The following is a 25,405-nucleotide window of genomic DNA, read 5'->3' as shown; positions in this document are numbered from 1 at the left end:
TCACCATAACCAAACAGTTAAAAAGTGACGTGTTTGACGCTAGATTTAATGCTTGGCACACCTTTAAATCACAGAATATGTTTGAATTAATTAGTAGTAAATGCTGTTGCTCAAGTTTGTGGTTAGACATGTCATTCCAAAGCCACTAATATGTTTTCTTTTTATTGAGATGGCTGCAACAAAATAAATGTGGACTATGGTGTCAAAAGTGTATATATAAATACTGAGTTTAATGAAACTAAAACTATCATCTTTCCCTTAATTATATTTTTTGGTGGTTTATTGCTTGATATGCTTATCCAAGACATGGGTTGAGTGTGTGCCGAACAAGCATGTAGAGTACAACCATGTGTCTCTAGTGGCTCTTACATAGTCATCATATTATATAGCGTGCATGCTCATGCATTGGTATGGTGAGAGCAGCCATTGTTGCAGTCAAGCATTGGAGTTGACTTAGGAAATGCATCGGCTCACACAATACAATGTAAGAGGCTACAATGATGACTAATGTAAACAGCCACAGATCTCTCATCGCTTACGTTGTTGTCTTTTCTAAATGATTTGAGTTTGACTCAAACGGTAAGCTTTAAAAATCAGACCGTGTGTCAATTGAAGCTTCCATGAGATCGCAACTGACTTGCTGGCTTAACCCTGATGGTGATAGAGATGCTCTGAAAGAAGTGACTGTTTTGAAAGGGAACAATCTTTTTCTGATCCAGGTAATACTTACAGTTTATTTTATATATTATCTGGCTTTATATTGTGATGGTTGTGTTGGGTGGGGTGAAGGTGCAGAAAAAACTCCACATAGGAAAGCCAGAGCCAAAATTGAACTGTGAGGCGAATGTACAAATTAGTGGTATCAAATGTTCCATCAAATAGTTTCCTCTACTCCATAATATGTTCAGAATGTGAGTCTATTCTTATACCCATGCCTTATGACTGCCCTATTACAGTTTTTATTGCCTACTATTCTCAACTTTATTATTTGCTCTATTGTGTGGACTGTAAGTCTGCTCCGGGAAGTGAACAGAATAAGAATTTCACTGTGTTACTATGCATATGACATTAAAACTCTTGAATCAAGTCACTTATGTTTACTAAACCTAATCAAATAACATGGCTTCTGTCTTCCATTCCAGTGGTTGGTATGTCAATGAAGAAAAATAAAGAATAGAATAGCAGCTATGGTCCACGTGCTCTTTTAGTGGAAAATGACACTTTCCTTACAATTCTGATCTTAATAAAAAAAAGAAAACGAAAAAATACACTTTAATTTCCCGATTTCTCATTTTGCATTGCAAGCAGACTGGAGTACATCATAACAATTCTCATTCTTCATTCCAAAAAAATTAGATAGAAATTCGATTTGACATGAAATTCGATTTTGAATGAAAATGTAAACTGGAAAATCTGATCAAATCTGTTTCTGCACTGGCTGAATTACACAGACGAGCAGACAAATCAAAAAAAAAAATACGCTCATACTTTTGTGGTTCAGAGAAAAAAATACCCTGTTCATAAAAAGTTGTGTTCAAAAAGAACTTGGCAAGAATATAGAGTTACTATAGGCCACCTTCCCTCCTGAATTTTCATCTTTGCTTTGCTCCTCCAGAATTGTATCAAGTAGGTTTGGTGCTCCCAATTCTGCTGCTTGCTCTTCATCCAGCACCTCATCATGAACCTTGGAGTCTGTCTGGTCTGAGTATTGCAGTGGCTCCAGCATCTGCAGCTGAGAATCTGCACCTTGGCTGTTCAAAGCCTTGGACATAGGCATATGTACCAGAGAGGACCCTGATAGTGTTGTAGTCCCTGGGGAAAATTGGACCCCTGAAATCATGGTAGAAAGGGTGGTGAGGGGCTGGGTCCAGGGGATATAAGCACACCCTAATTCTGGGAGGTCCATCTGTGGAAGGGAGCTTGTTGCTGCGGCCACAGGTATGGTCTGGAAAAACAAAAACAATCAACTGTGATAAGACAATGCAGTGATCGCCAAAGCAAAATACCGAACGGGTTATCTCCATCAAGAACGTACACATAACAATGACAATGGTTTGTCCAAATCGAAAAAATCAAATCTAAATCCAGCTACTCACGCTGACATTAGTGAGCAGTGGAGTTTGTGTGTAGGTTAGCATGGTGTAACTGGGGCAAAGAGTTTGCATGTAGACATCAGCTGTCAAAGTGGGCCCAGCTGGGCAAGCCAGAGGCTGAGCAGATGTGTCTTGCTGGCTGTAGTCAGGTGAGGACCAAGCCATAACTGTTGGCCGGACGGGGAGTGACGTTCTCCTTTGTGTAATCTCTCGATCACATTTTGCTCGAGAGCAGCTGGCCAGATCATGCCCAAAGTTCCCTGTATTGGATGAAAACATACAGTAGGACAAACAGGTCTGTCAACCCTGACATACAGGCGTTTGATGGAAGATGTTCATGGATCAGTACCTTGTGTCAATGTCGACTGGTTCTTGTGGGTAATCAGATCCTAAAAAAATATCATACAGATTGCAAAAAGAAGAAAAGAGATGCAATTAGAATGAATGAATAAGAGAGAGATTGTGGAAGTGAAGATATTAAACATTGCATCTTTGCAGCAAATCAACACAATTTAATGGTATTGAGTAACAGCTCTTTGTAGTTGAAGTAAATTATTTATTTCATTTTCCCATTACTCTATTTACTTCCTGTGGCAGCTGAACTCTGCTAACTTTGCAACCAAACTCATTCAATTGTTTGCCAAAAATTTGTGCATTCTGAAGCACCGGGTGTGGCCTTGTGCGTGTGTGTGTGTGTGTACCTGTGTTGCTTGTGTGTGGGCGCAATAAAATACAAGGGGGGTAGCTCTTTGGCAATGCTGCAGGTTATTTTGCATAGGGCGCTGTGCCCTGTCCTGAAGCCATACATCAAATGACTGTAACTGTCATGGAAAAACACCTGCATTATATAAGAGCAAAATCCCCCTGTGTTCAGGAAAAGGCTCTGGCTCATGCAAGACTTTTCTTGAAGCTCTTCAGCTGTAAAAGTGTAATTCTTGTCCCAACCTACGACAATTAGACCAAATAACTTTTTTTTTTTTAATCAGTGCGCCAGTTGCCTAGCAGCTGAACTAGGGAAAAAAAGGTAATTTTGTGCTTTCTTGGAACCAGGAATTGCCAGCTGCCAACCCTTTAAATGTTTTAGATAAATAAATAAATACAATACGGATCAACATTCAAACTATATAGTTTGCCAGAATTCAAAAATTAGGCTGGTATATGAATATATACACCAGCCTAATTTTTGCATAGTTTGTATATATTTTTGGATAAAACTATATATTTTGAATGATTATCAGTATTTTATTTCTTTATTTATGAATTTATCTAAAAAATGAGCAAAACAACCCAGAAAGTTGGCTCGAAATGAACAAAATATTGACATGGTCCTTCTTTTGGTTCATAAATGGGTTATTTTTTAACACAATTGTTGTTGTTTGTTTTTAGAAAGCAGAATTATGTTTCAGCTACATAAACTTCTAAGCCATTTTGTTGTTATGCATCATTTCTTGGCAAGAGTCTATTTTCATACAAGCACCCACATTTTTTTTTAACATTTTTAAAGTAGGAGAAGTTTATAAAAAACGGTACTGGAACCAGCCATTTGTATGATTTGCACGTATTTGACTGTATACTTTTGAAGCAATGAATAGAAAACATGAAAGAGATCTAGGTTGGTAATGTATGGATCTTGTGGTCTTATATGGATCAAAAAGTGGTCTTGTGCTTACTGAAGGGAACATGAAACCTCATTTATAATTTTTTCTGCTCATCTAGATAAATATAAACTATTTATAAACTATTGATAAAGTTAAACTATAAATGCTAGTGTAATTTGAAATTACATGCATTACATTTCCACTGCGTCTTTAAACCAAGAGCACCATCTAGAGGAGCAAAAGAAATATCAAAAATGGTTGATGAGGCTTCATTTACTCATCACTACATACTGCCGTATGTGGAGTTGTGTTGGTGCTCAGCAGCTCTGCACTTCTTTTCCTTCGTAGCAGCTCCTTGACTGGTTCTTTGACTCTGACACCCTGGTATGGTCTGGATCTCCTTACAGCAGTGGAATAGGCTAGAAATGCCAGAAAAAAAAAAAAACAAACATAAATATGGACAAATATGGTCTTTACACATAAACCTTTGATCAACTTTTAGTCCAGCAAGAGTTTATAAGGTATTATAAACAGCTTTCTCTGTGACTGCAAATCAAATTTAGCATTAATACATTGATATATGTGTACAACTATTGATGGGTATTTTCTTTTGCATGACATCCCGTAGGTTTTATTTTTTGTTAGATACAGAAATGGTCTGCATTAGTTTTTATTTAACATTTTGTTTGAGTAAAAAATAATGCACATGTTGGAGTTTTCCCACTCAAGAAAAATGTAATATGATGAATAACATAAAACTTTGTTTTTCCAAACATTATATCAATTTGCAATTCAAATGTTCTTCCTTTATCACAGATGAAATGGTTGAGATCTGTTCCGTTTCTATTGTTTCTGTTTTGATATTGAATTGATAGAGCGAGTGATATAGTCCTTTAGAGCCAGACACAAAACATACTGGAGGCTATTAAGTCTAACAACAGCGCCCCCCCTTAAAAAAGCAAACAAAAGAAAAGAAATGAAAAGAAAGATACAGTACACAGTAGCCTACATGTGACTACATAAAATACCATCAGCTAGAAATGGCCTTAGGTTGTAGAGACAAGAAGAATGTATTCTTTATTTTTAAGACTTTGGAACTTTGGAAGTTCACGTTGAAGTCAAGATGTCACGTTGAAATACTTTGGGATAACGGCTGAGCTGTAAATAAAGTAAATTAAAAAAAAAAATGCAAGCTTGATTGTTGATAGTACCACATGAACTGAAGCCAAATTTCTGATAATGGTGATAATAATAATAATGGTGAACCTTGTTAATTGCAAATATCTTTAGGGCGACAACACAACGAAGCTAGATGCTAATGCTAACACGAATGCTAGTAAAGTACACTACATTCTTTCACTGAAGTGATTAGGAAGCTATTTTGCTCGCGCATGGCAACTAGTCACTTTCGTTTCTAAGTTTCGTTTCTAAGCTCATCTGGACATTGCTTGCAAAAGTAAGGATTTTTGTAAGGAAGTAAGGAAGACTGCGGAGAAGGATTGAGAGAGGTGATTGTTATCCAGAGCGGTGTGGCGCTTTCTTTTCTTTCATAAAGAAGTGATCAGACAGACAGAACAACGACTTAGCGAACCCTTTAGAACAGGGCAAGGGCATTACAGTATTATAGACAGTGGACCAATGGTTTCGGTTCTATTCTGTCTGTAATGCTTCACAAAATAACCTATCGGGCTGGAAAAAAACTCCTCGAGAGCTGAATCAGGTCTGTACCTTTGACACCGCTGACCTAATGTTTGTTAGAAAAACAAGAGAGAAAGATAATCTTATGATCGTCCACAATAGTGCAATGTATTGAAAAAAAAGAAGAAAAGATTTGATTTCTCTGAATTTTTGAGGTGAATAGGTTTTCTCAGAATTTTTGAGGTGAGATTAAAAAATCATTAATTAGATCAGTTAATTTCATATCTTCATTGATAATTTTTTCATTATTCAATCCCTTGACAACATGGATTATAATATTGAAAATGTGAAGTGCGTGAAGTCCATCTGTGCTGCTAATCCTGTTCAAGGTCAAGGGTGAGCTGGAGACTATATCAGTTCACATACCAGAGGCAGTAAATCACAACAAAAAAGTCCGTTTCAGGGCACACATGGACAGAAGGCACTCATATTCACACCTACGGACAATTTCAAGTCTTGAAATAACTTGACATGCACCTTTTGGAATGTAAATGAAACTTGAAGATTCCGCACTGAGGTTAGAGTTAAGATACCTTTGACTCACCTAGCCTGAGAGGACTAAGAGGCCACACGTTTATTTTATAACCTGCTATCTTCTTTTCTTCTTTTTCCTTTGATCTTTATATCGAAGAAATTTCACATCAAAAGGAACGTAATGAAAAAAGATCTGAAATTTCACCCAGATGGTGACAACTTGTCAAAGTTCAACAAGGCACGACTGCTTAGTTATCACACTACCAGGAGAGTGATATCTGGGCTAAAATATTGTGAGAATGATGTGGAAGAAAATGACCTCAAATTTGTCAAAATGCTTGGAGACGTGGTTCACAATATCAAATCAGCTAGGAAATGTCAAATCTTTACAGGTTCCCAATGAGAACAAGTTTGACACGAGGTTCTGCTTGTGAGGAGAGTCTGTGAAAATGGAATCCAACAGTTAAGAGTGAAAAATAGCCATTTAAATCCCATGATCCTACAGTCAATATGTTGGCCATAACTTGTGGAACGTGAGTTAGGCAAACAGTGTTGCATGAAACCTTTGTGAGTAATCGCAGTCACTGCACTAGAACTTGACTTGACCTGATGATTGAAAGGTCAAGCATTTTAGTGTCACATGTTATGGCAAATATTAAAGTAAATTATTATTCACATTATATAGCTATACAGAAAAAAGCTGTAAACAAATAAAAGGATAATTTTGAGTCAAAGAAAGCAAGCAAATTGTTGTCATTCATATTTACAGTGGACCCCCGGGTTACAGCGTCCCTGGCTTATGTTTTTTTTCACCTTACAAAGTGGAATACTAGTTTTTTCATTCCCCTTTACGGCATCAACAACAATTTACAAAATCCAAACTTGACGGTTAGTGTGCGAGCGAAATACTCGAGCGAGTTGCACCACGCTCAAACATCACTATATGCGTCACTACATATGTCACCACAAGGCTGGTCTGCTATTGGTTAGCGTCGTGGCCCCCTAAGATTCTGGTCTGCGTTTGGTCGGTTTCATGGAGTCACTAAGTTGTTACTCCGCTATTGGTTGACGTTATGGTGTCACTAAGATGGTGACATGCTAAAGACTTGATCTTGTGTGAGTGCTTGCAATAACTTATTTATTGTACATTATATTGCTTAATTCAAACTTTAATTGGTTAGCCATGGGTCCCAAGATTGCTAGTGACGTTAAAGAGAGAAGTAAGAAGATGATTACTATGGAAACAAAGCTAGAGTTAATCACAGTACGAATAAGGCTAGGCTAGGATTTATTTCGCAAGACGGGGGTCCGCTGTATTTGTAAATTAGAGCCAGGATCTACCAGCATTTGCTCCACAGTGGAGATGCGCTGCCTAAAAAAAAAAAAAAAAAAAAGGCCTAAAGCTTTTTAAAGGATTTCAAACATGTTCATGTCAGTCAAAACAGCGCACACATTTATTGTCTACTCAAGCAAATGTGAAGACACAAGAAACAGGCTTAAAAGTTTACACTTTAAAGGTACCATTAGTTCAAAAGTATTTGTATTGTTTTATTGGTTTTTTAAATGTTAAAATATTACATGTACAGTTTTTTTTTTTTTTTTTTTTTTTTAATAGATCTCATTTAAAGTCACTGTGGCAAGTAAGGTGACTCGAAATGTTTTTTCTTTTTCTGGGGGGGGGGGGGGGTGGCTTGGAAAATAATAATTGAGAAGCACTGCAATAGACTAAGATTGCGCACTCATTTTTCCCCTCTTCAAAATGTAAATTTAAGATGCTTTGAACCAGGTAGAGAGTCATATTTATGAAGTTCAATTCATGGAAGTCTCAAGGTCATATTACGTTTTGTTCTGTATAGACCAAATGTTAGATTCATTGCTTTTTTACACCCTTTACAAAAATAAAATAAAGAACATATACATAAAATACACAAATGTCCTTAAAAATAAATAGATAAAAGTTCCATCTGTCAATTTCATGGCTGTGACAGATGAGGACAAGAATTTTCCCCTTGTCACCTCTACCGCACTGCTGCGTCCGACCTTTAACCTTTAGAGGCTGTTTGTTGCTCTAACGGTGACAAAGGTGAAGGGGCAAGTGTCCGTAGCGCCGCTGGGTTTGTCCCTCCACTTAATCTCTATTGTGAAAGTGAGGTGTTGCTCACTGCGTTTTCCCTTTGTTCTTATCAGCAGTTGATAAGTGATAGCATTACAATCAGGCATCAAAAGTTCCGACATAAACATGCGCACAAACGGCACGATAAGAGCTAAGAATTTGCAGCTTGTTTTGCTCTTAAAAAATTGATTAAATTAGGTAGTTGTTAAGAGGATTCATTTTGAACATTCAATTAAGTTGATTGATATTTTCGTTGCGAAACTTATGTTGAATGTATTGTTTAGAGTTAGACTACCCAGAAAGTATTCATATGAATAGGGTCATTGCTTATGTTAATTAGTTTTGTTTCCAGGGTGATTGACAGGGTCGCGGTTCACTTGTTAGACTTCAATGCGGGCAGCGTGGCCTCCGTTCCCGTCCAGTGACGATATGACAGACAGAGTGTCTGTCTTTTTATGAGACCTGTGATCGACTTCCTACCAGTCCAGGTTAAAGTCTGTCTGAGAATTTTACTATGCGTAATCCTTTAGAATTTTTATTGGGTTTGCCCAACGTAAAATATTCACAATCAGGTAGTGGAGAGTCAATGCACATAGTTGAAAGGCTGATAACATCAGCAAGGAGTGAATGGAATGTACTGTAAACAGAGACTTGATCTTGGCCCTTCTCACTTCCACAGATTCATAGCAGTGATATTTTTGGGTTCATACAGTGTTTAGAAATGAAGTGACAAAAGGTTGCCTACCAAAGTCTTCATTATAAATGTGGGTAAATTGTTCACAATATTCATATGTTTCAGCTTTGTAAATGATACAATTGCAAATGTAAGAATGTCATCTTGTAACAGAAGAATTCATTTCAAATTTCTGAAAACGAATAAATATTAAGTTCTCAACGCAAGACAATGCACAGATATCAATGTGCTGAACAATAAATAAAGCAGCGCTACTCGCTTGAGTCAAAAGAGGAAGCGCCACAGGTGCACAGTCATTTACAAAGATGGAGCCTGCTGCTTTTTTGCATATCAAGATTACAATTCACTTTTAATGTGAAGCCATTAAAAAAAAAAACATCTTTCTCATAGAGCGTTACAAAATTATAATCTAAAAAGCAATATTGTATAAATTCCACTGTAGCTTTGAACGCGTATAATTTTTCCAGTAATATATAAAACAATGAATACAGATTTGATAGTATGTAAATTAAAATAGCAATACATTTGACAAACACATGTAAAAATCAATATCCTAATGCAAAGTTGGATTTTGACTATTGCAATGATTCACATCATATGATACGCTATTAATTATAATTTGCCATAACAAGTGAAGATTTGTTCATCAAAGTCAAACACTGTTGATGCTCCACTCATTATTATCTCAAATTATGGAAAAATAAAAAATAAGCACATATGAACCGCCTCATTTAACAAAACCAAACAATTACATAAAACTAAAACAATTATGAGCATTAATATGACAGAAATCCATTACATATTAAGAAACCCACAATTCCGTGTTACTTACGTTTACTATACTTACGTTTGTCTAAGTGCATATTGCTGATGTTGATGCGAATAAAGCAAATCAAGAAGGCGTGCTACTGAAAGTGCTTTTTAACAGGCGAATATTTCCCCTGAGATTTTGCAGTTTCTACAAGTCATGCATCTACTTTTGGCACTGACAGCAATATAGCCAATCAACACTCTTTTCCTCAGAGAAAAAAATTGAGATCACCAAAATCTTCCAAATTTAATTGTCAAAACCTTAACTCTGCAAAAGTGAACATTTGACAGTATTCATAGTAGTCAATAGGTTACCACTCAAAAATGAGAAGAAAAAATACTGAAATTCAGTTTTTGTATCATTATATTGATTAATACTCAAGTCAATGACATTATGAAGAAATGTTCAGGGAATTATTTGGTAAATGAAAAAGTGTTCATCAAAACAGAATCAAATCAAATTTTATTTGTGTGTCCGGTATTGTGTCCAATCCTTAGATCTTTACATCAAAGGCATTACCCATCAAAGGGAAAGTGCTCAAAGTAGAACACGAGGGAGCTGAAATTTCACCCAGATTGTGACAACATGTCAAAATTCAACATGGCACGACCACTGAGTAATCAGACTACTTGGAGTGTCTCATCCCTTGGCTAACTTACTCTGACAATGATGTGGAAGAAAATGATCGAACAATGCTCAAAATGTCGCACAAGGGGATGTTAGAGAACGTTTGGATTTGGTGTTCCCAATGTTTTATTGTGATTGTATTTTGTTTCAAAAATTCATTTCAAGAATGAAAATTTGGATTTGGGTTACTTTCCTTAACCGTTTCAGTGCCAAGCATTATCGGAAAAGGAAAATTCTAGAGGGGCAGTATATTTAGCCTTTTCACTCATCTTTCAAGGCCAACAGAATATTGTGTGCTATGTCTATGTAAATATGAGTGGTATTATACGAAAGATTGATTTTCACTGCTTAATTTGAATTGCATGTAGGTAATATGTGTCGTATGTGTGGAAACACTGCCATCCGAGGGTCACAGTTATCGCTACAGAGCTCAATTGGCTTACATTAGGTGAGCATTAGTCAAGGGTGTCATCTACCCTCCATTAAAAAAAACGTATTTGATGAGAATTTCATTTATTATTGTTCTTACTATTTTAAAAAAAATGAGAATTCCCGTTCATGGCACTGAAAGCGTTCATCACCCTTGTATCCGAATTCCTGTTTTTATGAGAACAGTTTGCAGGTTGTCCTTTTAAAAGAAAACTTCATCAAGGTAAGCTTACATAAATTGGGTACAGAAGAACATGAGTGGCCGGCAGAACATCTTTGAACTTGAACAGAGATGATTGCATGTTTTCATGAGGCAACAGGTAACAATTAAAGGCATGCTGTGGGTGGTGACATTGCAAATTACGGGAATGTAGTGCTTGCTCATGGGGGAATTGTACATGAGCACTGATGGGAAGAAATTTAAGAATTGGCTGAAATAAGTTAAGACTTGTTCAGAGGATTATTTTGCGGTGAATGTTTTTCTTGATGTGCCAATGGAAGGGAGCCAGTATGAAAAGAAATCAAGTGCTCTCTTTATTGCAATCGGTGCAGGCATGTTTGGGCATGTGAATAATTAACTTTCTTCTTTAATATGTAGCTGAGAACATTTTCATTTCGCGGCATTGCTCAAGTGGAATAATCGTGAGATAACTTTTCGTCTGTTGGCCGAATTTCAGATGAAATAGGTTCCGGTAATATGAAAAATGAATTAATGGCTTGATTAATCTGTATGATAGTACATTCAGAAAACCTCACGCACAACAGCAATTTAGTATTCTGATTGATTGATTAAACACTGAAACACAAATTGCATCAACAAAAAAAAGGAAAAGTAGGAAGAAGTATAAAGCTGATGTAGTCCCACCTCTTGTCCTCAACAAATATGAATTCTATTTTAAACAGTTGGAGGGACTTTTAATATCTTTAAAATGAAGCCAATTGAACCATATTTGGTATATTTGGTATATATATATATATATATATATATATATATATGAATTTACACTTCCAATTGGAGCTCCGAAGTAGTAGTGGTAGTAATTTCCATTCTCCTCAGTGACTCCCTCAGCATGATTAGGATTAGCCACGATGAGCATATTTTTTACTGCTCTGCTTCAGTTTTTATGCGGATGTGTCATCCTCTACTTTCTCACGATTGATCCTTGGATGTTGTGTTTTTACAAGTCTACATGCTAGCAATGACTCAAGTTACAACATGTTAAGGGCCAAATAACGGATATGAAAAAAAACTGTCAAAGGTCATGACACATATTTGATACTCCTGTTTCATCTTTATCTTGAAGGCCATCAGTTTAAAGGTGAATATAACCCTTTAATCAAGTTTTGGTGTTGCAAATGATGTATCTTAACCTTAGCGTAAACCCAAACGATTGAAAAAACAAAAACAAATAAAAGATAAATGACAGTCGGAACAGCTGCAGAAATCTGAAGTCTAAATTCAGTCTTTGGTTTTTGCTGGGCCTGAAAGCACTGTATACAAGCAAAGAGGGAAACACCTGCATGCACTTCAAGGTTCACTGGCCATAGAAGAAAAACGAGAACAAATAAATATAGACATAAGAAATGACAGCCACAAAGTGATGGGAGGTACAGTATTATAATGTGCATAAACATTTATTTAGGAATCATAGATAACACACACACACACACACACATATATATATATATATATATATATATATATATATATATATATATATATATATATATATATATATATATATATATATATATATATATATATATATATATATGTGTATATATATATATATATATATATATATATATATATATATATATATATATATATATATATATATATGTGTATATATATATATATATATATATATATATATATATATATATATATATATATATATATATATATATATATATATATATATATATATATATATATATACATACATATATATAAGATGACTCTTTTCAGATGAACAGTGTACCCCAATATTTGCCTATGAATGTCAACAGGCAATTCTTATATTTGGGTTTCAGTCAAATCACATAACGGTAGTTGAAAGATATTTATATATATATATATATATATATATATATATATATATATATATATATATATATATATATATATATATATATATATATATATTATATATATATACTGCACAATTTTGTGGAATTTCCATATGTAAGGGTGAGAAGGCACATTGTTGAACATAGAGTGATCCAAACCAATTCAGCATAAAAGTCAAACTGTAGTCAACTTCAATTTGACATGTTTTGTGAGAAAATCAAAGAATTTGTCATTCCAAAAAGCGGTGTATATTGATGCACGACAGGTAGAGTGAAATATTTAATGATTAAGCGTCAGTATTTGCAGTTAAAGCAAATAAAAACCCAGAATTTGCCATCTCGAAAAATTAGAATTAGAAACCAGAAAGATTGGGAAAAAAAAAAATCACAGTAATATGTCTCAATGTATTCCTTAATTTTAGGGTCAGATTCTGGTATTTTCTATATTACCGTGTACAAGACACGCCAACACATTGGCAACAATTTAAAAAACTATTGCAAAACAGGATTATTATCATCTTTTGCAAGCTCTTTACATTTTCTTGTTTTCATATCCGTAAGTTATACAATATTCGTTCCACGTTAAGTGTGCTTCAGATTTCCCACTTTATGAGTAGTCTGTGAACGCCGCGCCAATGTAATGTTGAACGAGCTCCAAGCATTTGATTTTCCTTTCCCTCGCAATTCATTTTTACCATAAATACCCAAAGTAGAGCAGCATCTGTGTTTCACCAAATTTATGTTTGTGTGTAGATACCAAAAGACCGTGATTAAAAAAATGAGTCGAATGAATACCTTTCCGTATGGTCTAACAGTGCACTCTTAATTAGTAATATTCCTGTGTGTGAACAAGGATGGACTCAGACATTGGTTCAGTCTGCCTGCTTCTTTTATTGAAACTAATGCAGTAGCAACCTCAGCTAACACAAGCAGGTGTTAGCTGCAGCAGGCATTTGATGCTAACAGCGAACTGACGTCCATCTCCTCTAGCTCATCCCATTACGGTAATTATTGCAAGTAAGAATACAGCCCATATAAAAATGCATATCTGTGCGTCAAAACTCGACATATGTGGCTGACGAATCAATCTTCCTCTAATGGTGTTGGGCAGGTGGATATTATTGAATGGTGCATATTGAAAGGTATATGCAATGCTTACTCTAAATGAAGTGGGTATACGCCATATATACCCTCCAGTACACTAATGGTCAGGATGGAACAAATCAAAAGGACTGGAAAAAATCTGCCCGGATACAGGACACAAGTCTCAATACTGGTGCTGTGGTCACTTTATTATGGTAACAAGAAAAGTGTGAGACCATGTTTTGTAACAACGTTTCTTGTCAAAACGAGCCATTTCAAACAAACAGTTGTTTTTCTGTTGTGCTTGAGGACCACATAATCTCCACTCACGGTTTGACCTCACGCTTCAAACTGTTACATTATATCACTTCCCCCCGTCACGTGCAACCCTCGGGCCTGTGTGCAGCTTGTCAGCCATGCTGATAAAGTGCTAATTCCAAACTGCAGACCACAAGGCTGAATTGCATGTGTGTGTGTGTGTGTGTGTGTGTGTGTGTGTGTGTGTGTGGGAAGGAGTGGGTGTATGTGTGTCGGAGGCAGCTGCTTCACCTGGTCTTAGCCTGTGTAATCATGTCAAGGTCTGAACATGTCTTGACCTGTAGTGCAAACAAATCTGCTTTTCACTTTCACCTCTCACTTAATGCTCTCACTGTCTTCGCTCAGTCAATACACATGCGCTTGTTGCATATCCCCGGGCCGTTGCGCGTGAGGACAGCGCTGGCTGGCCCTTGACTTGTGCAGCAGATCCAAACTTGAGCTGAGAGCACCAGATACAATCGCTCTTAGGGGGTTGCCTCTGAACCGTGCTTGCACAGCTGCTTTCCTTGAATAAATAGTTCAACAATAAACACTGACAAGGAATGAAAGAATATCCAATATGTTAACAGTCAGCGAACACGCTTTTGAAATAAGGTTTCAAGTTCAGGAGATTCCCAAAAGTAGTTGAAGGAGGCAAGACAGAATGAAAATATTTGGAACCAGATTGAGCAATTTCTATAGAAATTGCATGTGAATGGTGAAAGTTGAATGAAAGTCATGGGGAGGATGATTTTTTTTTCCTCTGGATTACACAGCGTGGTATTGAACTGTGGAATCGTGGAGATTTTAATGTATTGTATGATATAATAAAATTGTATACATTTATTTACTATTATAATGATGTGGAATCATGAAAAAATGCCCTCATTCAGAAATTTGGTGAAAGCAATTGTAGTAGGGTGAATGTGTGGATATTAAATGATAAAAACATTATTTGGAAACTTATAAAACATGATAGGGAGTAGGACAATTATTTTAAAGTTGGAACAAACGACGAACAAACGAACAGCAAGACGTTTTAATGATTTTATTTTGAAATCCAGAAAATAATATAGTTGAAAGGATGAACTGAGCAATTTTACTTGAAAATTGGAACATGAGTATTGCTCAAAAAATGGTGTAAAAAAAAAAAAAGGTAAAAACATTTTTTTTTGTTTTGCTATTATTTAGAAATTTGGGGAAAACCATTATGCTCAGTAATAGCTGAACAGTTTGAAGTTGAAATGGTTGAAGCGGTCAAAAAAGGGTGGGAAATAAAAAGATGAAAAACTACGACCTTTGAAAATTAGAAATAAAATGTGGTAGGAGTGAGCTGAAGAGTTCAAAGTTGGAACAGTATGAATCAGTCAAAAACCAAAAAAAAAAAAGATCTGTAATTTTGAATGTCTCATTGGAAATGAATGTAGAATACGAGGGTACAAAATGTGGAATATTCGTAAAACTGAATATTTGGAATCGGAATTCATGGAGAAGGAGAGAATTGATGGAATGTCTTGATGTTAGAAAGACTAGACTTAGCTGAGACATGTACAAATATGGACAAAGCTGTGGAAAAAGAAAAAATATATTGGAGAAAATGTGCAAACTGAAGGCAAAGAATATAGGATTCGAAAATAAAATACAACAACAATAATAATAAAAATAATAATGACGGTAGAAGAAGAAAGGTACATTAACATGTGTGAATGCTTTTAGCACTCACACAAATAAGCAAAACAGCAATTACGCTAATAGCAATAAAGATCATCAAAAATTAACAACACACATTCAAAGACTCGGGGCTTCAGTCCTAATCAAAATGAAATTGTGGAACTTCCCTATTTGGAACATCATCAGGTTTATGGAACAACTGTGCCAGGTGTACTTACAGTTAATCTAAGTTAAACATCAGCTTCCCTTCATCACCCACATACTGTACATGGAGAACACAAGGCGCCTGTATTCATGCTACGGGGACTCTCCCACTCTTCATTAGTGCACATGGATCTGTGGTAAAGTGAATTTTATGGCACATAATCCAACAAGATTTCCCTAGGCAGTCAACTGGCAAGTGGAGTAGAGTTGTGGAAGCAGCGCAGCTTTGAGGGCATGGAGTGCAACTGTTTCTGCCCTGAATTCCTCATTTAAGAGGTCAAAACTCTGTTTGGTGCCGTCTTTGTGTTAAGTATGAAAAATACTGAACAAACAGCGCTAAGTTGACGAACAATCTGCGGAAGAGTGTTCAGTGACTGCAAAAAAGAGACATTTTTTTTAAACTCGGACCTGTCCTCCGCATGCAAGGGCATGTGTCAGAAAAGTTAAGTACGTGCACAATGTGCTCACGCGCCTGCTCTCACACATGCACATGCATGCTCAGCAATCTTTTAATGCTTAACTTTGCCAGTGAAAGCTATCTAGCACAAAATATCAGGAATGAGGTGTGACTTGTACGGATTATGCAAGATACCAAATCATCTTCCTTTTGTTTGTCTTTTTTTCACAGTACAGATGTAATCTGTTAGATAAATACTGTGTATTAAATCGTCCCTTTTAATTCATTAAATGTTTTCTTGTACTTGGTAGACATATGGGAAGCATAAAAAAAATACTAAACCACATATTAGGAGAGAGTTAGTACTTTGAGTAGGGTTCCCATCAAAATGCAAATTTCTTGAAACCATTCCCCACTTATAACATTTTTCTGGTTAGTTTTTCAATGGTTGCATTTTTTTCATATTGTTGGTGATTGCGGACTAATTGACATTTTGGAAACAAGGTTATTAAGAAGGTTATTCAGGTGGGGTTGTCTTTTTATAAACTGATGCGAATTATTTTTATTTTTATTTTTTTTGCAACCATGAAAATGGTCAGATTTTTTTTCAGCGTGAATTTTATAGTCCAGCAATTAAAAGTTAAATAATGCGAGCCCATTAGATAAATGATAACAACAACATTTAAATTCCACATTTTCTATGATTATTAATTAGTCAAAATCTTTATAATTTAAATCATGCGAGAACAAAAGCTTGTCCAATATAAGAAAGTGTTGTTTTTTTTTTTTGGAAAGTAGGAGGTATATATTCTATCATTGCAAAAAAAAAAAACCTTACTGTCAGTGGATTTCTGAAAATGTTGATCCCAAAACAAGCCAAGAGTGGGTTCACCTTATTGAATCATTGCTTGAATACAATGTTTGTCATGCGTCAAATTAATTAGCATTTAGCAGTCAAACACAGATTCAGATTTCCCATCGCTGTTCATTTTTGTGCAGTAAATAGCTCTTCAAGGGGCAACAATCATATCATGTCAAGTGGTAGTTAAAACTACACTACCTCAAACATGTTTTATATTTCATGTAGTTCCTTGGAAAATTAAGCGTTTGGCTAATCCTGGAGCATTTTGCCCACCCTTGCATTTCTAAAATGATGGCCCCGCCTCTGACCTCCCTCCAAGGTCAGCCGAGATAGGCTTCAACTTGTCCCGCGACCCGAAGGAAAAGAGTGCTTTGGAAAATAATATAAAACTAGAATTGTACATTCTGTAGAATTGGCTAACTATGATGTGAAGTGTGAGCACCTGGAAACTTGGGCTTGATGTTAGATGTCAGATCGCATCAAACCTTGAAAATGGTTTATTGTTCTAAAGGGAATAAGGATTCTGAAATTGGATTGCATCTTGCAATCCTAGTTTTAATCTAGATAAAACTGTATCATTTCAATAGAATCTGTATAACTTTGATTAAAAAATGAAAATCGTCATTGAGAGTTCACGTTGCATTTCGGCAAAAAAAGTATAGAAAAACTTTAAAATTGGTCCAAAGGATTTTTGCATGTTTGTTTTATTTAAAATCTCGAGTACCCCCTGAAGTTCCTTCAAGTACCTCCAGGGTTACCATTACTCCCATTTGAGAACCACTGGCATAATCAAAAACACATAACCTGTGTTTTAATATTTTATTAAAAATGCCAACATCATGGGTATGAAAATAAATCTGAGGAATAAAAAACATGCCTGATATAAAAAAAAAACACAGCCACTTCATCCATCCATTACGCATTTATCATATCCACTCCGCCCTTGCTTTGAGCCACACACAAGCAAATCCTGAGCGCTCATCATCATAATACATTATAACACATTTCAGTGCTCATTGCCAAATTGCTCTTGAAATAATTCTCTTCCATGAGGCAGGGGTAGGCATAGTCTGTGTTCGGGTAGTAAGAGGAGTATTCGGGAGCGCAGAAGCTCTCCTGCGGGTTGGCCCAACACTGAGGCAGGCAGTAAGTGTCCTGAAGGGTGCAGTGTTGGTTTCGGTAATGCTCGGAGGAGTAGCTCGTCAAGTTGCACTCCATCCTGGTGGGCGAGTCGTAGCAGGAGGAAGAAGAAGAGGAGGAGAAAGAATCCTGCGGCGAGTAGCTGTGCTGATCCACCGGGCTGCACATCTTGAGTGACTCCGGTGAGGAGCAGGGAGCCTAAAAGAGATCATTCAAGTTTTGAGAGACCAGGGAAGTGTTCAACACAGTTGCTTCGTTTTCGGATCAGGAAAAAAAAAAAAAAAAAAACGTTGCAAATGCGAGAAACTTGAGCTACGATTTTCTCCGGCTCAAACACACAGTGGTTCAAACACATCACATATATTTTCTGCAAACGACATTAAAATTGTTATTTCTTCAAAACCGCAACACTAATATTATAATTGAAAAGGAAAATGTGGTTTGCAAATCTTGACGCTCATTTCCCACTTCAAACCGCAATTCGGTTAGGTGGTACGTTACACCGCTGTTTACATATAAACAAAAGCAGTCATCACATGGTCACAGTAAAACAAAGAATTGGTCAAATTAATGCAAGTATCAAACTGAGCCTTAGCTTTATTTTGCAGTGTCGCTAAATTGACTCATTCGGCAATAGGTATCCAGTCTGCTGAATTCGAATGATCTCCTGACAAAAGCATGACTATCAACCCCCATGCATTTAGTATTTAATCAGATCAGCACTAACAGTGAGTTATGTGTAGCCAAGGTAGAAATCGAGGTTACTAAAGACATAAAATCTAAACGTAACAAATAAAACAGAAACGTATCCTGTAATGATTTTCATTTCTTTCCCAAGTGCATGTGAAGGCATCGTTTCACTCAGCCAAGCGACAGCATTGAAGGCTGTCAAAGTCCATGGGTGTAGAACTTGATGGGCTTTTGTCGTTAAGCCGAGCTGGAGCGCAGGCAACCCTTCTCCAAGAGGAGCCCATACCTGCAAGTTTTTGATATCTCTCATTCGAATCAGGTGTTTTATAGCAGAAGGGAGACATCGAATATATGCAGGATAGCGGTGAGCAGAGTTGCCTACCCCTGGCCAAGCTAAATGACGTAATTACGACTGCATGAACATATCTTACCCAGCAGCTCAAGCATCAACTTTGAAGTTCTTACAGAGAGGCAAGACACCACTACCCAATTACATCATCGCTCCAAAAGTGCTGAAATGGTGAGTACAGCAAGCATCTCTCTCTCTCTCTCTCGCTCTCTCTCTCTCTCTCTCTCTCTCTCTCTCTCTCTCTCTCTCTCTCTCTCTCTCTCTCTCTCTCTCTCTATCTATGCTACAGTTTTGAATAAAAGACTGATTTTTGAGTCGTTTTTCTTTTGGAAGACTGTGACTGACAGCATGAAATGCATTATTCATAATTCTAACTATTAATATTTTGAAATCGTCTGCTCATAAGTGTGCAAACCTACCAGGCCATGGCCATAGTTGTCTGAGTCCAAGGCAACACCGTGGCTCCAGGGCAGAGGGAAAGATTGAGGGAGATTCAGCGCGTTGTTGTAGCAAGCATTGCTGTCGTTGTTGATGATGTTGTTTCCACTGTAGCACTCAGGAGGCACCATGGCGTCTCCAAAGGGCTGCTGGTTGCACCGGAAGCTGCTCTCCTGTGCCTCCTCGATGCTGCCTTCATTGTCAGGGACTAGGAAGGAGGGGAGGCGCGGCTGCGGGGCTGCAGATATGCCGGCGTCCACAATGGGGGCGGCGGGGGCTTCCACATAATTACTTGTAGCTATTAGGTTTGAAGGAACAAATAAAGTAATCAATAAAAGCCCTGCATCAAACGCGAATGCCGTCCAAATGAATCAGTCAGTCCCTCTATGTTTAACAATTAAAATAAACTGAGTAGCATCTTTCAAATGTTGAAAAATACAAAACGGGAAGCGTTGCTGGGTGCTCCTCAAAAGATTACAAACAAAAAAAGAAGTCACCAAAATAGGTTGTAAAGAATCCCAAATCAATCTCTCACTCTATAGATGAGAAAAATGTCCAACAAAACGTCAAAAGCCTTCCTTTGTGACTTTAGAGCCTTTACAGTATCCAACTGAGTGCCTGGAATTCTTTCCAACCTCTTTTTGAAGACAGTCAAATGGGCTCATAATTCGAGTGATGTCACGACGTCACCCGTTTACACGAATGTAGCCGAGATTTATAAATAGGAGCCCTGCGCACTTTCATTTGCGTTTTCAGTTCTTGCAATCATCTGCGTGGCCTTTTCCTAGTATCTTTGCTCAGTGCAACAGTGAAATTTATACGTTTTTCAGACGTTGAATTTCGGTCACCAATCGCCATATCCATGCAGAGTGGTGTGCCATTCATTATAATGCAAAGTTACAATGTTCCTGTGGAGACTTACTTGGAAGAGTTGACGCACATAAAGCCTGAAGATCCAAGCCAGCTTGAGATATCTAAATATCAAAGAAAAAAAGCAAAACAGAAGGAACGTCATTTTAAAATGTATTGTGTGTGCTGTGTGACTTTGTAATATGCTTGTTTATCACTGAGTTGCTTATGTCTTATTTCTGTTGCTCTACGTTGGGCAGCACAGTGACATGACAAATAAAGTATGTGCTGAAAAAAGGCTGGAATTACCGTTTTCACTTTTTTACGGTTGGCCTCGCGGGCTCTGTGTCTCTGCAGGAGCTCTTTGACTGTGGTCTTCACCCTCACTCCTTGGTACACCCGTGGCTTATCTGTAAAGGTTGGGGGTAGGAGGGGGGGCATGCCACTCCTGTTTACCAAACAGCCAACAATAACAAACGCCCCATTCGGCTCTCAGCCTTCCCACTGCAGAACAACCCCTAAGACCCATTTCAGAACCCAATTCATCTTTCCTATAAAGTTTTTTCTAAAAACGATTATTTCTTTGATTTTTTTTCTTGTGCTGAGCACGAGCATGTTTTCCCTCATAAAGCGCATGCGTGCTTACAATATGATGTAAAGTTTTTCAAGAAAAATGTGTTTTACGTATGCAATTAAAAATATTCTTGTAAAAATATGCATTGTGTACATTAATACAACAATTTTGTCTATGCGTGGGTTGTTCTTTATTCTCCAATGTTTTGCAGCTTTTATCGTGCGGAAAAACGCAGAAAGTAGTGAATTTCCCCCTTGTGCAATTTCTTTCTGTCCCTTAACTCTGCTGAGCCTCTCTTTGCGCTCTTCCCCGGTCAGCGCGCCCCTGAGCAGCCACTCGGTTCCGAACTTCCCACTACGGAGCGAGTAAAGGCTTGCACTTCAAGCGTGGATCTGCTCGACGCGCTTTTCCAAGCACCCCACCCAAACCAGAAAACGTTGGTAAGCTGTACAGAATACGCGAGTGTACATTTATTTTTGTTTATATATGATAGATTAATATGTCCAAGATTGATCTGGAGTCTTTATGCAATTGTTTGTCAGTCGTCGGGTTGAAAAGCTCGTCGCGTTCGCTTAAAATACAAAAAGGAGAGCGAGGGGGGTGTTCGTTAATAAATCGGGCAATTTATGAACTCCTTTGTTGTGTAAAACAGTAATGTAAATAATGTTATTGGGAGAAAAACGACTTAAGTGCGCTAAACCTTAGACTATTTGATATATAGGAATGTTGTGATCTTGATTTCTTTGTGGAGATTTTCCATGGAAGCGCATAGTGAAATTGCTGTCTCCGTTCCCAATATATATATATATATATATATATATATATATATATATATATATATATATATATATATATATATATATATATATATATATATATATATATATATATATATATATATATATATATATATTTTATAAAATGTGTCAATAACTCCGCTGTGGGAGATCGACTGATCAAGTAAAAATCGCTGCATAAGCTCGTCTGATTTTTGCCCAAAGGCTCGCAGCGTTCGGAATCCCAATTTGATAGGTGCTAATCAGGCAAGGGCGATCTGATAAATATTCATGTATCTAACTGCTAGTCTATGATTTGTTTTAAACTTGGCAAATGGGGCCCAAATTAAACGGCAGACACATCCCACTGCAGCAGGTTTAGTCATAACCTCCTGTTACACACGAGACACGTTGCATAATACAAATAAAAGTCCCATTTTTTTCCTCTCAAGGATGTAAAATGAAATTCACATATTTGTGCTCTGAAAACTCAAGATATAACACATAATCTTGAAAAGAAAATGATAATAATAATAATAATCGCACCGCCCAGACGAATAGTAAGAGGCAAGTTAATTTGAATGAAAAATGACTCCCCTTATGAACCAAGTAACAGGTGATTATAAAATGTAAAGACGTGTAAAGACGTGGATCTTTTTTTTTTTTAACTCGGCGATAGGTTCAACTTTGAACAAAAGAGCTGCTGCGAAGTAAAGGTGACTACACATGTATGCCCGCATGGTTTAATAGTGCTTTGATCTCAAACATCTCTAATGTTCTCTTTCTGTGTTTAACAGGAGAAAAAGCTACAAGTGGATTGCACTTGATGAAAATCCTTCTCGAAACTTACCAGACATGACGACAGAGATGATGAAAAGTTTCCCTGATGAAGACCCGTGGGGCTCCTCAATGTCCCTTTATGCCTCAGCACAATAACCAAGAACGAAAATTGCACAAAAGTCTCCAAAAATACCAACACAAATCAGTTAGAGCAGCGTCAGAGCATACAACAATATTGTAATATAGCTGGGAACATATTAGTTTGGGATTTTCTCCCTCCATGCCTACTATTTAAAACCCCTAGAACTCAATGATTTGACAATGATTTGATTGCGCGTTACTTTCAATTTGAATATTCAGAGGCAACCGAGTAATATCGATTTTTCAGCAAAATACACTAAATTAGTGCATTCCATATGTGCATTATTAATATATGATCACTTTAATTTACATTTTGATGGAAAATAAATCGTATTTTTCTTCATTTATCCTTCTTTTGCTGGATGACAGCAGCACACCCCCTCATTTAGCACTCCGGCAAAAGTGCTTCTTATGCGCAACTTAAACAATGCAACTTGACTTGAATAAGTAAACGTGTATTTATATTGATCACTAAACTCGTCCATACTGTGATCGGACATATTTAGGACTTTAATAGTGAAAAAAGCGGATAATAGTGGGACTCGGGTGGGCGTGGCAAAGGCCAGTAGCCATCTTGGGATCTTGGGGCCTTCAGCAAGTGCAGAAATCGAGAACAGAAGCAAATTCCCTTATGAAAGGTTTTTTTTTTTTTTTTTTTACACTTTTAGTAGCTCTGCATTCAAAAATCATCTGTATATTTTTTATTAATTACTTAGAAATCAAACTACTCAACCAGTGTTTTAATTATTCTCCAATTAAAAATAAGACATCATTTTGAATGTCTAAATTCGCTTGTTTCATTTTGTATTTACTTCGTTGATGCTCATGAATATTTGGGGGAGCAAAATAAGAGAAACATTTGTTATATCATCTGGTGATATGCATTATGCCATGGTGTAACCTTTTTTTTTGCAATTACATTAATTAACGTGCTAATTGACAAACTATCGTTGCCATAAGATCAATATGAATACAATAATGCATGAGTATCAATTTGGGGGATTTTGATTACACTTTTACCGTCATTATTATTAATAGTTGTCAATTATTTTCAGTAGTGCCCGGCTGGAGAAATCAAACGGTGTTCACTCTTGGAATTGCCTAAAAATGATTTTATTATAATTGTATTTATAGAGGAACTTTTTGTGTGTGCATGATTTCTTGTACTAATTCTCATGCATACATTTTTCCTTTCGAATTGTGTTAATGTAATGCACAAGACTGTACTTTTCGCTTTGGGACGCTTGCGCTCTCTCCTTTAAGCGATGCAATGTCGCCCCTTGCTGGACAAAAGGAGAATGTCCTAACCCACAGACTTCCTTTTTCCTAATTTAAAAATCCAAACGGATATGATTAAATGTCGCCGGCAGTGTTAATGATGATTCAAATGTTAAATCATGTAAATCATCACTCGGTAAATTTGAGTGCTTTCAAGCGATTAATTTTTTAAACGAATTTACAGCCGACCTTTCCATAATTAATCAGAATCATCGCATTTTCAACAGCTATATCCTTCAAAGGTTGTAATATATTTATTTGAAGAAAATCTTTGAATTAAGGTACAATGACATGACGAAAATCATGGAAATAACGTAAAATCGCCTGATAGAAACAATAATTAAAATGGAATTAATATGCGTTTTTTTCATTGAGGCTTCTAGCAACTTTTAAAGGTTAAAACTACATCACCATTTTACTTCTTTTATCCTCTCTGTTTGGTTGCACAGTAGACCTCAACTGACAGAATAAATTAAAATGCCTTAATTTAGTTTTTTAACGCTTTATAAAGGTCAAACTAATGGCCCAGCAAGCCTCCAAATATACCTTTTCATACTCAGTGACATCAATCATCATCAAAAGGAAACTGCTCTGGCAGTAGCATGTAGGAAGTTGTGAAAGAATTTAATGATCAAAGTCAGTTGATGTTGCAGCAGATCGTGAGCAAGGAGAGAAACACGTTTCAAAAACGTAATATTTGGAAATGTTTGATGATGGAAAGTTGCAGGAGCACTACTGATGTGCTAGCTATTGTCCAGAGCCTTTAGGCCATTTTCAAATGTATTTAACTGGAAATGTAGTATCTTGTCTGGGGTATCTACAAAATCTCAAGCATAAAAGAAAAATCCATATTTGCTTACTGCATTTTACATGATAATTTTAAGATCCATTTAAAATGATGCTACCCTAAATCAGCAACTTTTTGATTTGACCTTTAACCTTTGATCTTATAATGAAAAATAAGTTATCAGGCATTAGTATAAGATTTGAAGACTACCTGATTTTGTGAAAACAAAGCCCCTTTCACTTAACTTACATTAGCTGTCTATGTAGTTAGATGAGACTACCTTGATAAAGAAGTGAGTTCAACAATAGGTGTACTGTACTGGATATCATTTCCCTTTAAATCCTCTCTTCCACAGCCTTAAGAATCTTCTCTCTTACTTGTCTCTGCAAACTCTCTTGCAGGCCACCAGACTGCCTGTGTCTTTGAAGCTTTGAATTAAAGAAACTGAAAGAAGACAATTGTTGTTTAAGACTATTTTA

The 25,405-nt window shown here is 36.6% G+C and overlaps 2 protein-coding genes across 6 annotated transcripts; both read right to left on the bottom strand.

Annotated features, from left to right (window-relative positions):
- Positions 1–350: 350 nt before the first annotated feature.
- Positions 351–9,545, bottom strand: pou2af1 (POU class 2 homeobox associating factor 1). The gene is made up of 5 exons (XM_088428368.1): positions 9,518–9,545; positions 3,983–4,110; positions 2,443–2,482; positions 2,097–2,353; positions 351–1,945 (listed from the first exon to the last, which is right to left on the bottom strand). The coding sequence occupies exons 1-5, from the start codon at positions 9,531–9,533 to the stop codon at positions 1,535–1,537; spliced, it is 852 nt and encodes a 283-aa protein (XP_088284494.1). The 5' UTR covers positions 9,534–9,545; the 3' UTR covers positions 351–1,534.
- An 8,384-nt stretch (positions 9,546–17,929) lies between these two features.
- pou2af3 (POU class 2 homeobox associating factor 3) lies at positions 17,930–25,323 on the bottom strand. 5 transcript variants are annotated; one of them, XM_088428366.1, is made up of 6 exons: positions 25,207–25,323; positions 22,791–22,901; positions 20,900–21,000; positions 20,664–20,715; positions 19,723–20,039; positions 17,930–18,462 (listed from the first exon to the last, which is right to left on the bottom strand). In XM_088428366.1, exons 2-6 carry the CDS (start codon positions 22,795–22,797, stop codon positions 18,109–18,111), a joined length of 831 nt encoding a protein of 276 aa, XP_088284492.1. In that variant the 5' UTR covers positions 22,798–22,901; positions 25,207–25,323; the 3' UTR covers positions 17,930–18,108. The 5 variants fall into 5 exon arrangements, with proteins under 5 accessions (XP_088284492.1, XP_088284493.1, XP_088284487.1 ...); XM_088428367.1 differs by having other exon boundaries at positions 22,791–22,863; positions 25,207–25,299; XM_088428361.1 differs by lacking the exon at positions 22,791–22,901 and having other exon boundaries at positions 25,207–25,270.
- Between the last annotated feature and the right edge of the window lie 82 nt (positions 25,324–25,405).

The sequence above is a fragment of the Hippichthys cyanospilos genome, chromosome 11, assembly GCF_059441005.1.
Source record: "Hippichthys cyanospilos isolate Australia breed blue-spotted pipefish chromosome 11, RoL_Hcya_1.0, whole genome shotgun sequence".
In the NCBI taxonomy this organism is placed as follows: Eukaryota; Metazoa; Chordata; class Actinopteri; order Syngnathiformes; family Syngnathidae; genus Hippichthys; species Hippichthys cyanospilos.
The sequence above is the reverse complement of the archived record's forward strand: the minus strand, read 5'-3'. Positions and strand labels throughout refer to the sequence as shown.

Bases quoted from the DNA above. Each gene is read 5' to 3' on its own strand.
- pou2af3 (XM_088428361.1), bottom strand. From the start codon at position 25,255: ATGATATCCAGTACAGTACACCTATTGTTGAACTCACTTCTTTATCAA. The intron at 20,716-20,899 runs GTAATTCCAGCC...TTTGATATTTAG, and splicing joins ACCGTAAAAAAGTGAAAACG to ATATCTCAAGCTGGCTTGGA. The intron at 20,040-20,663 runs GTAAGTCTCCAC...CAAACCTAATAG, and splicing joins ATGTGCGTCAACTCTTCCAA to CTACAAGTAATTATGTGGAA.
- pou2af1 (XM_088428368.1), bottom strand. The intron at 2,483-3,982 runs GTATGTAGTGAT...ATATTTTTTTAG, and splicing joins ACACAACTCCACATACGGCA to GATCTGATTACCCACAAGAA. The intron at 1,946-2,096 runs GTGAGTAGCTGG...TTGTTTTTCCAG, and splicing joins CACTGCTCACTAATGTCAGC to ACCATACCTGTGGCCGCAGC.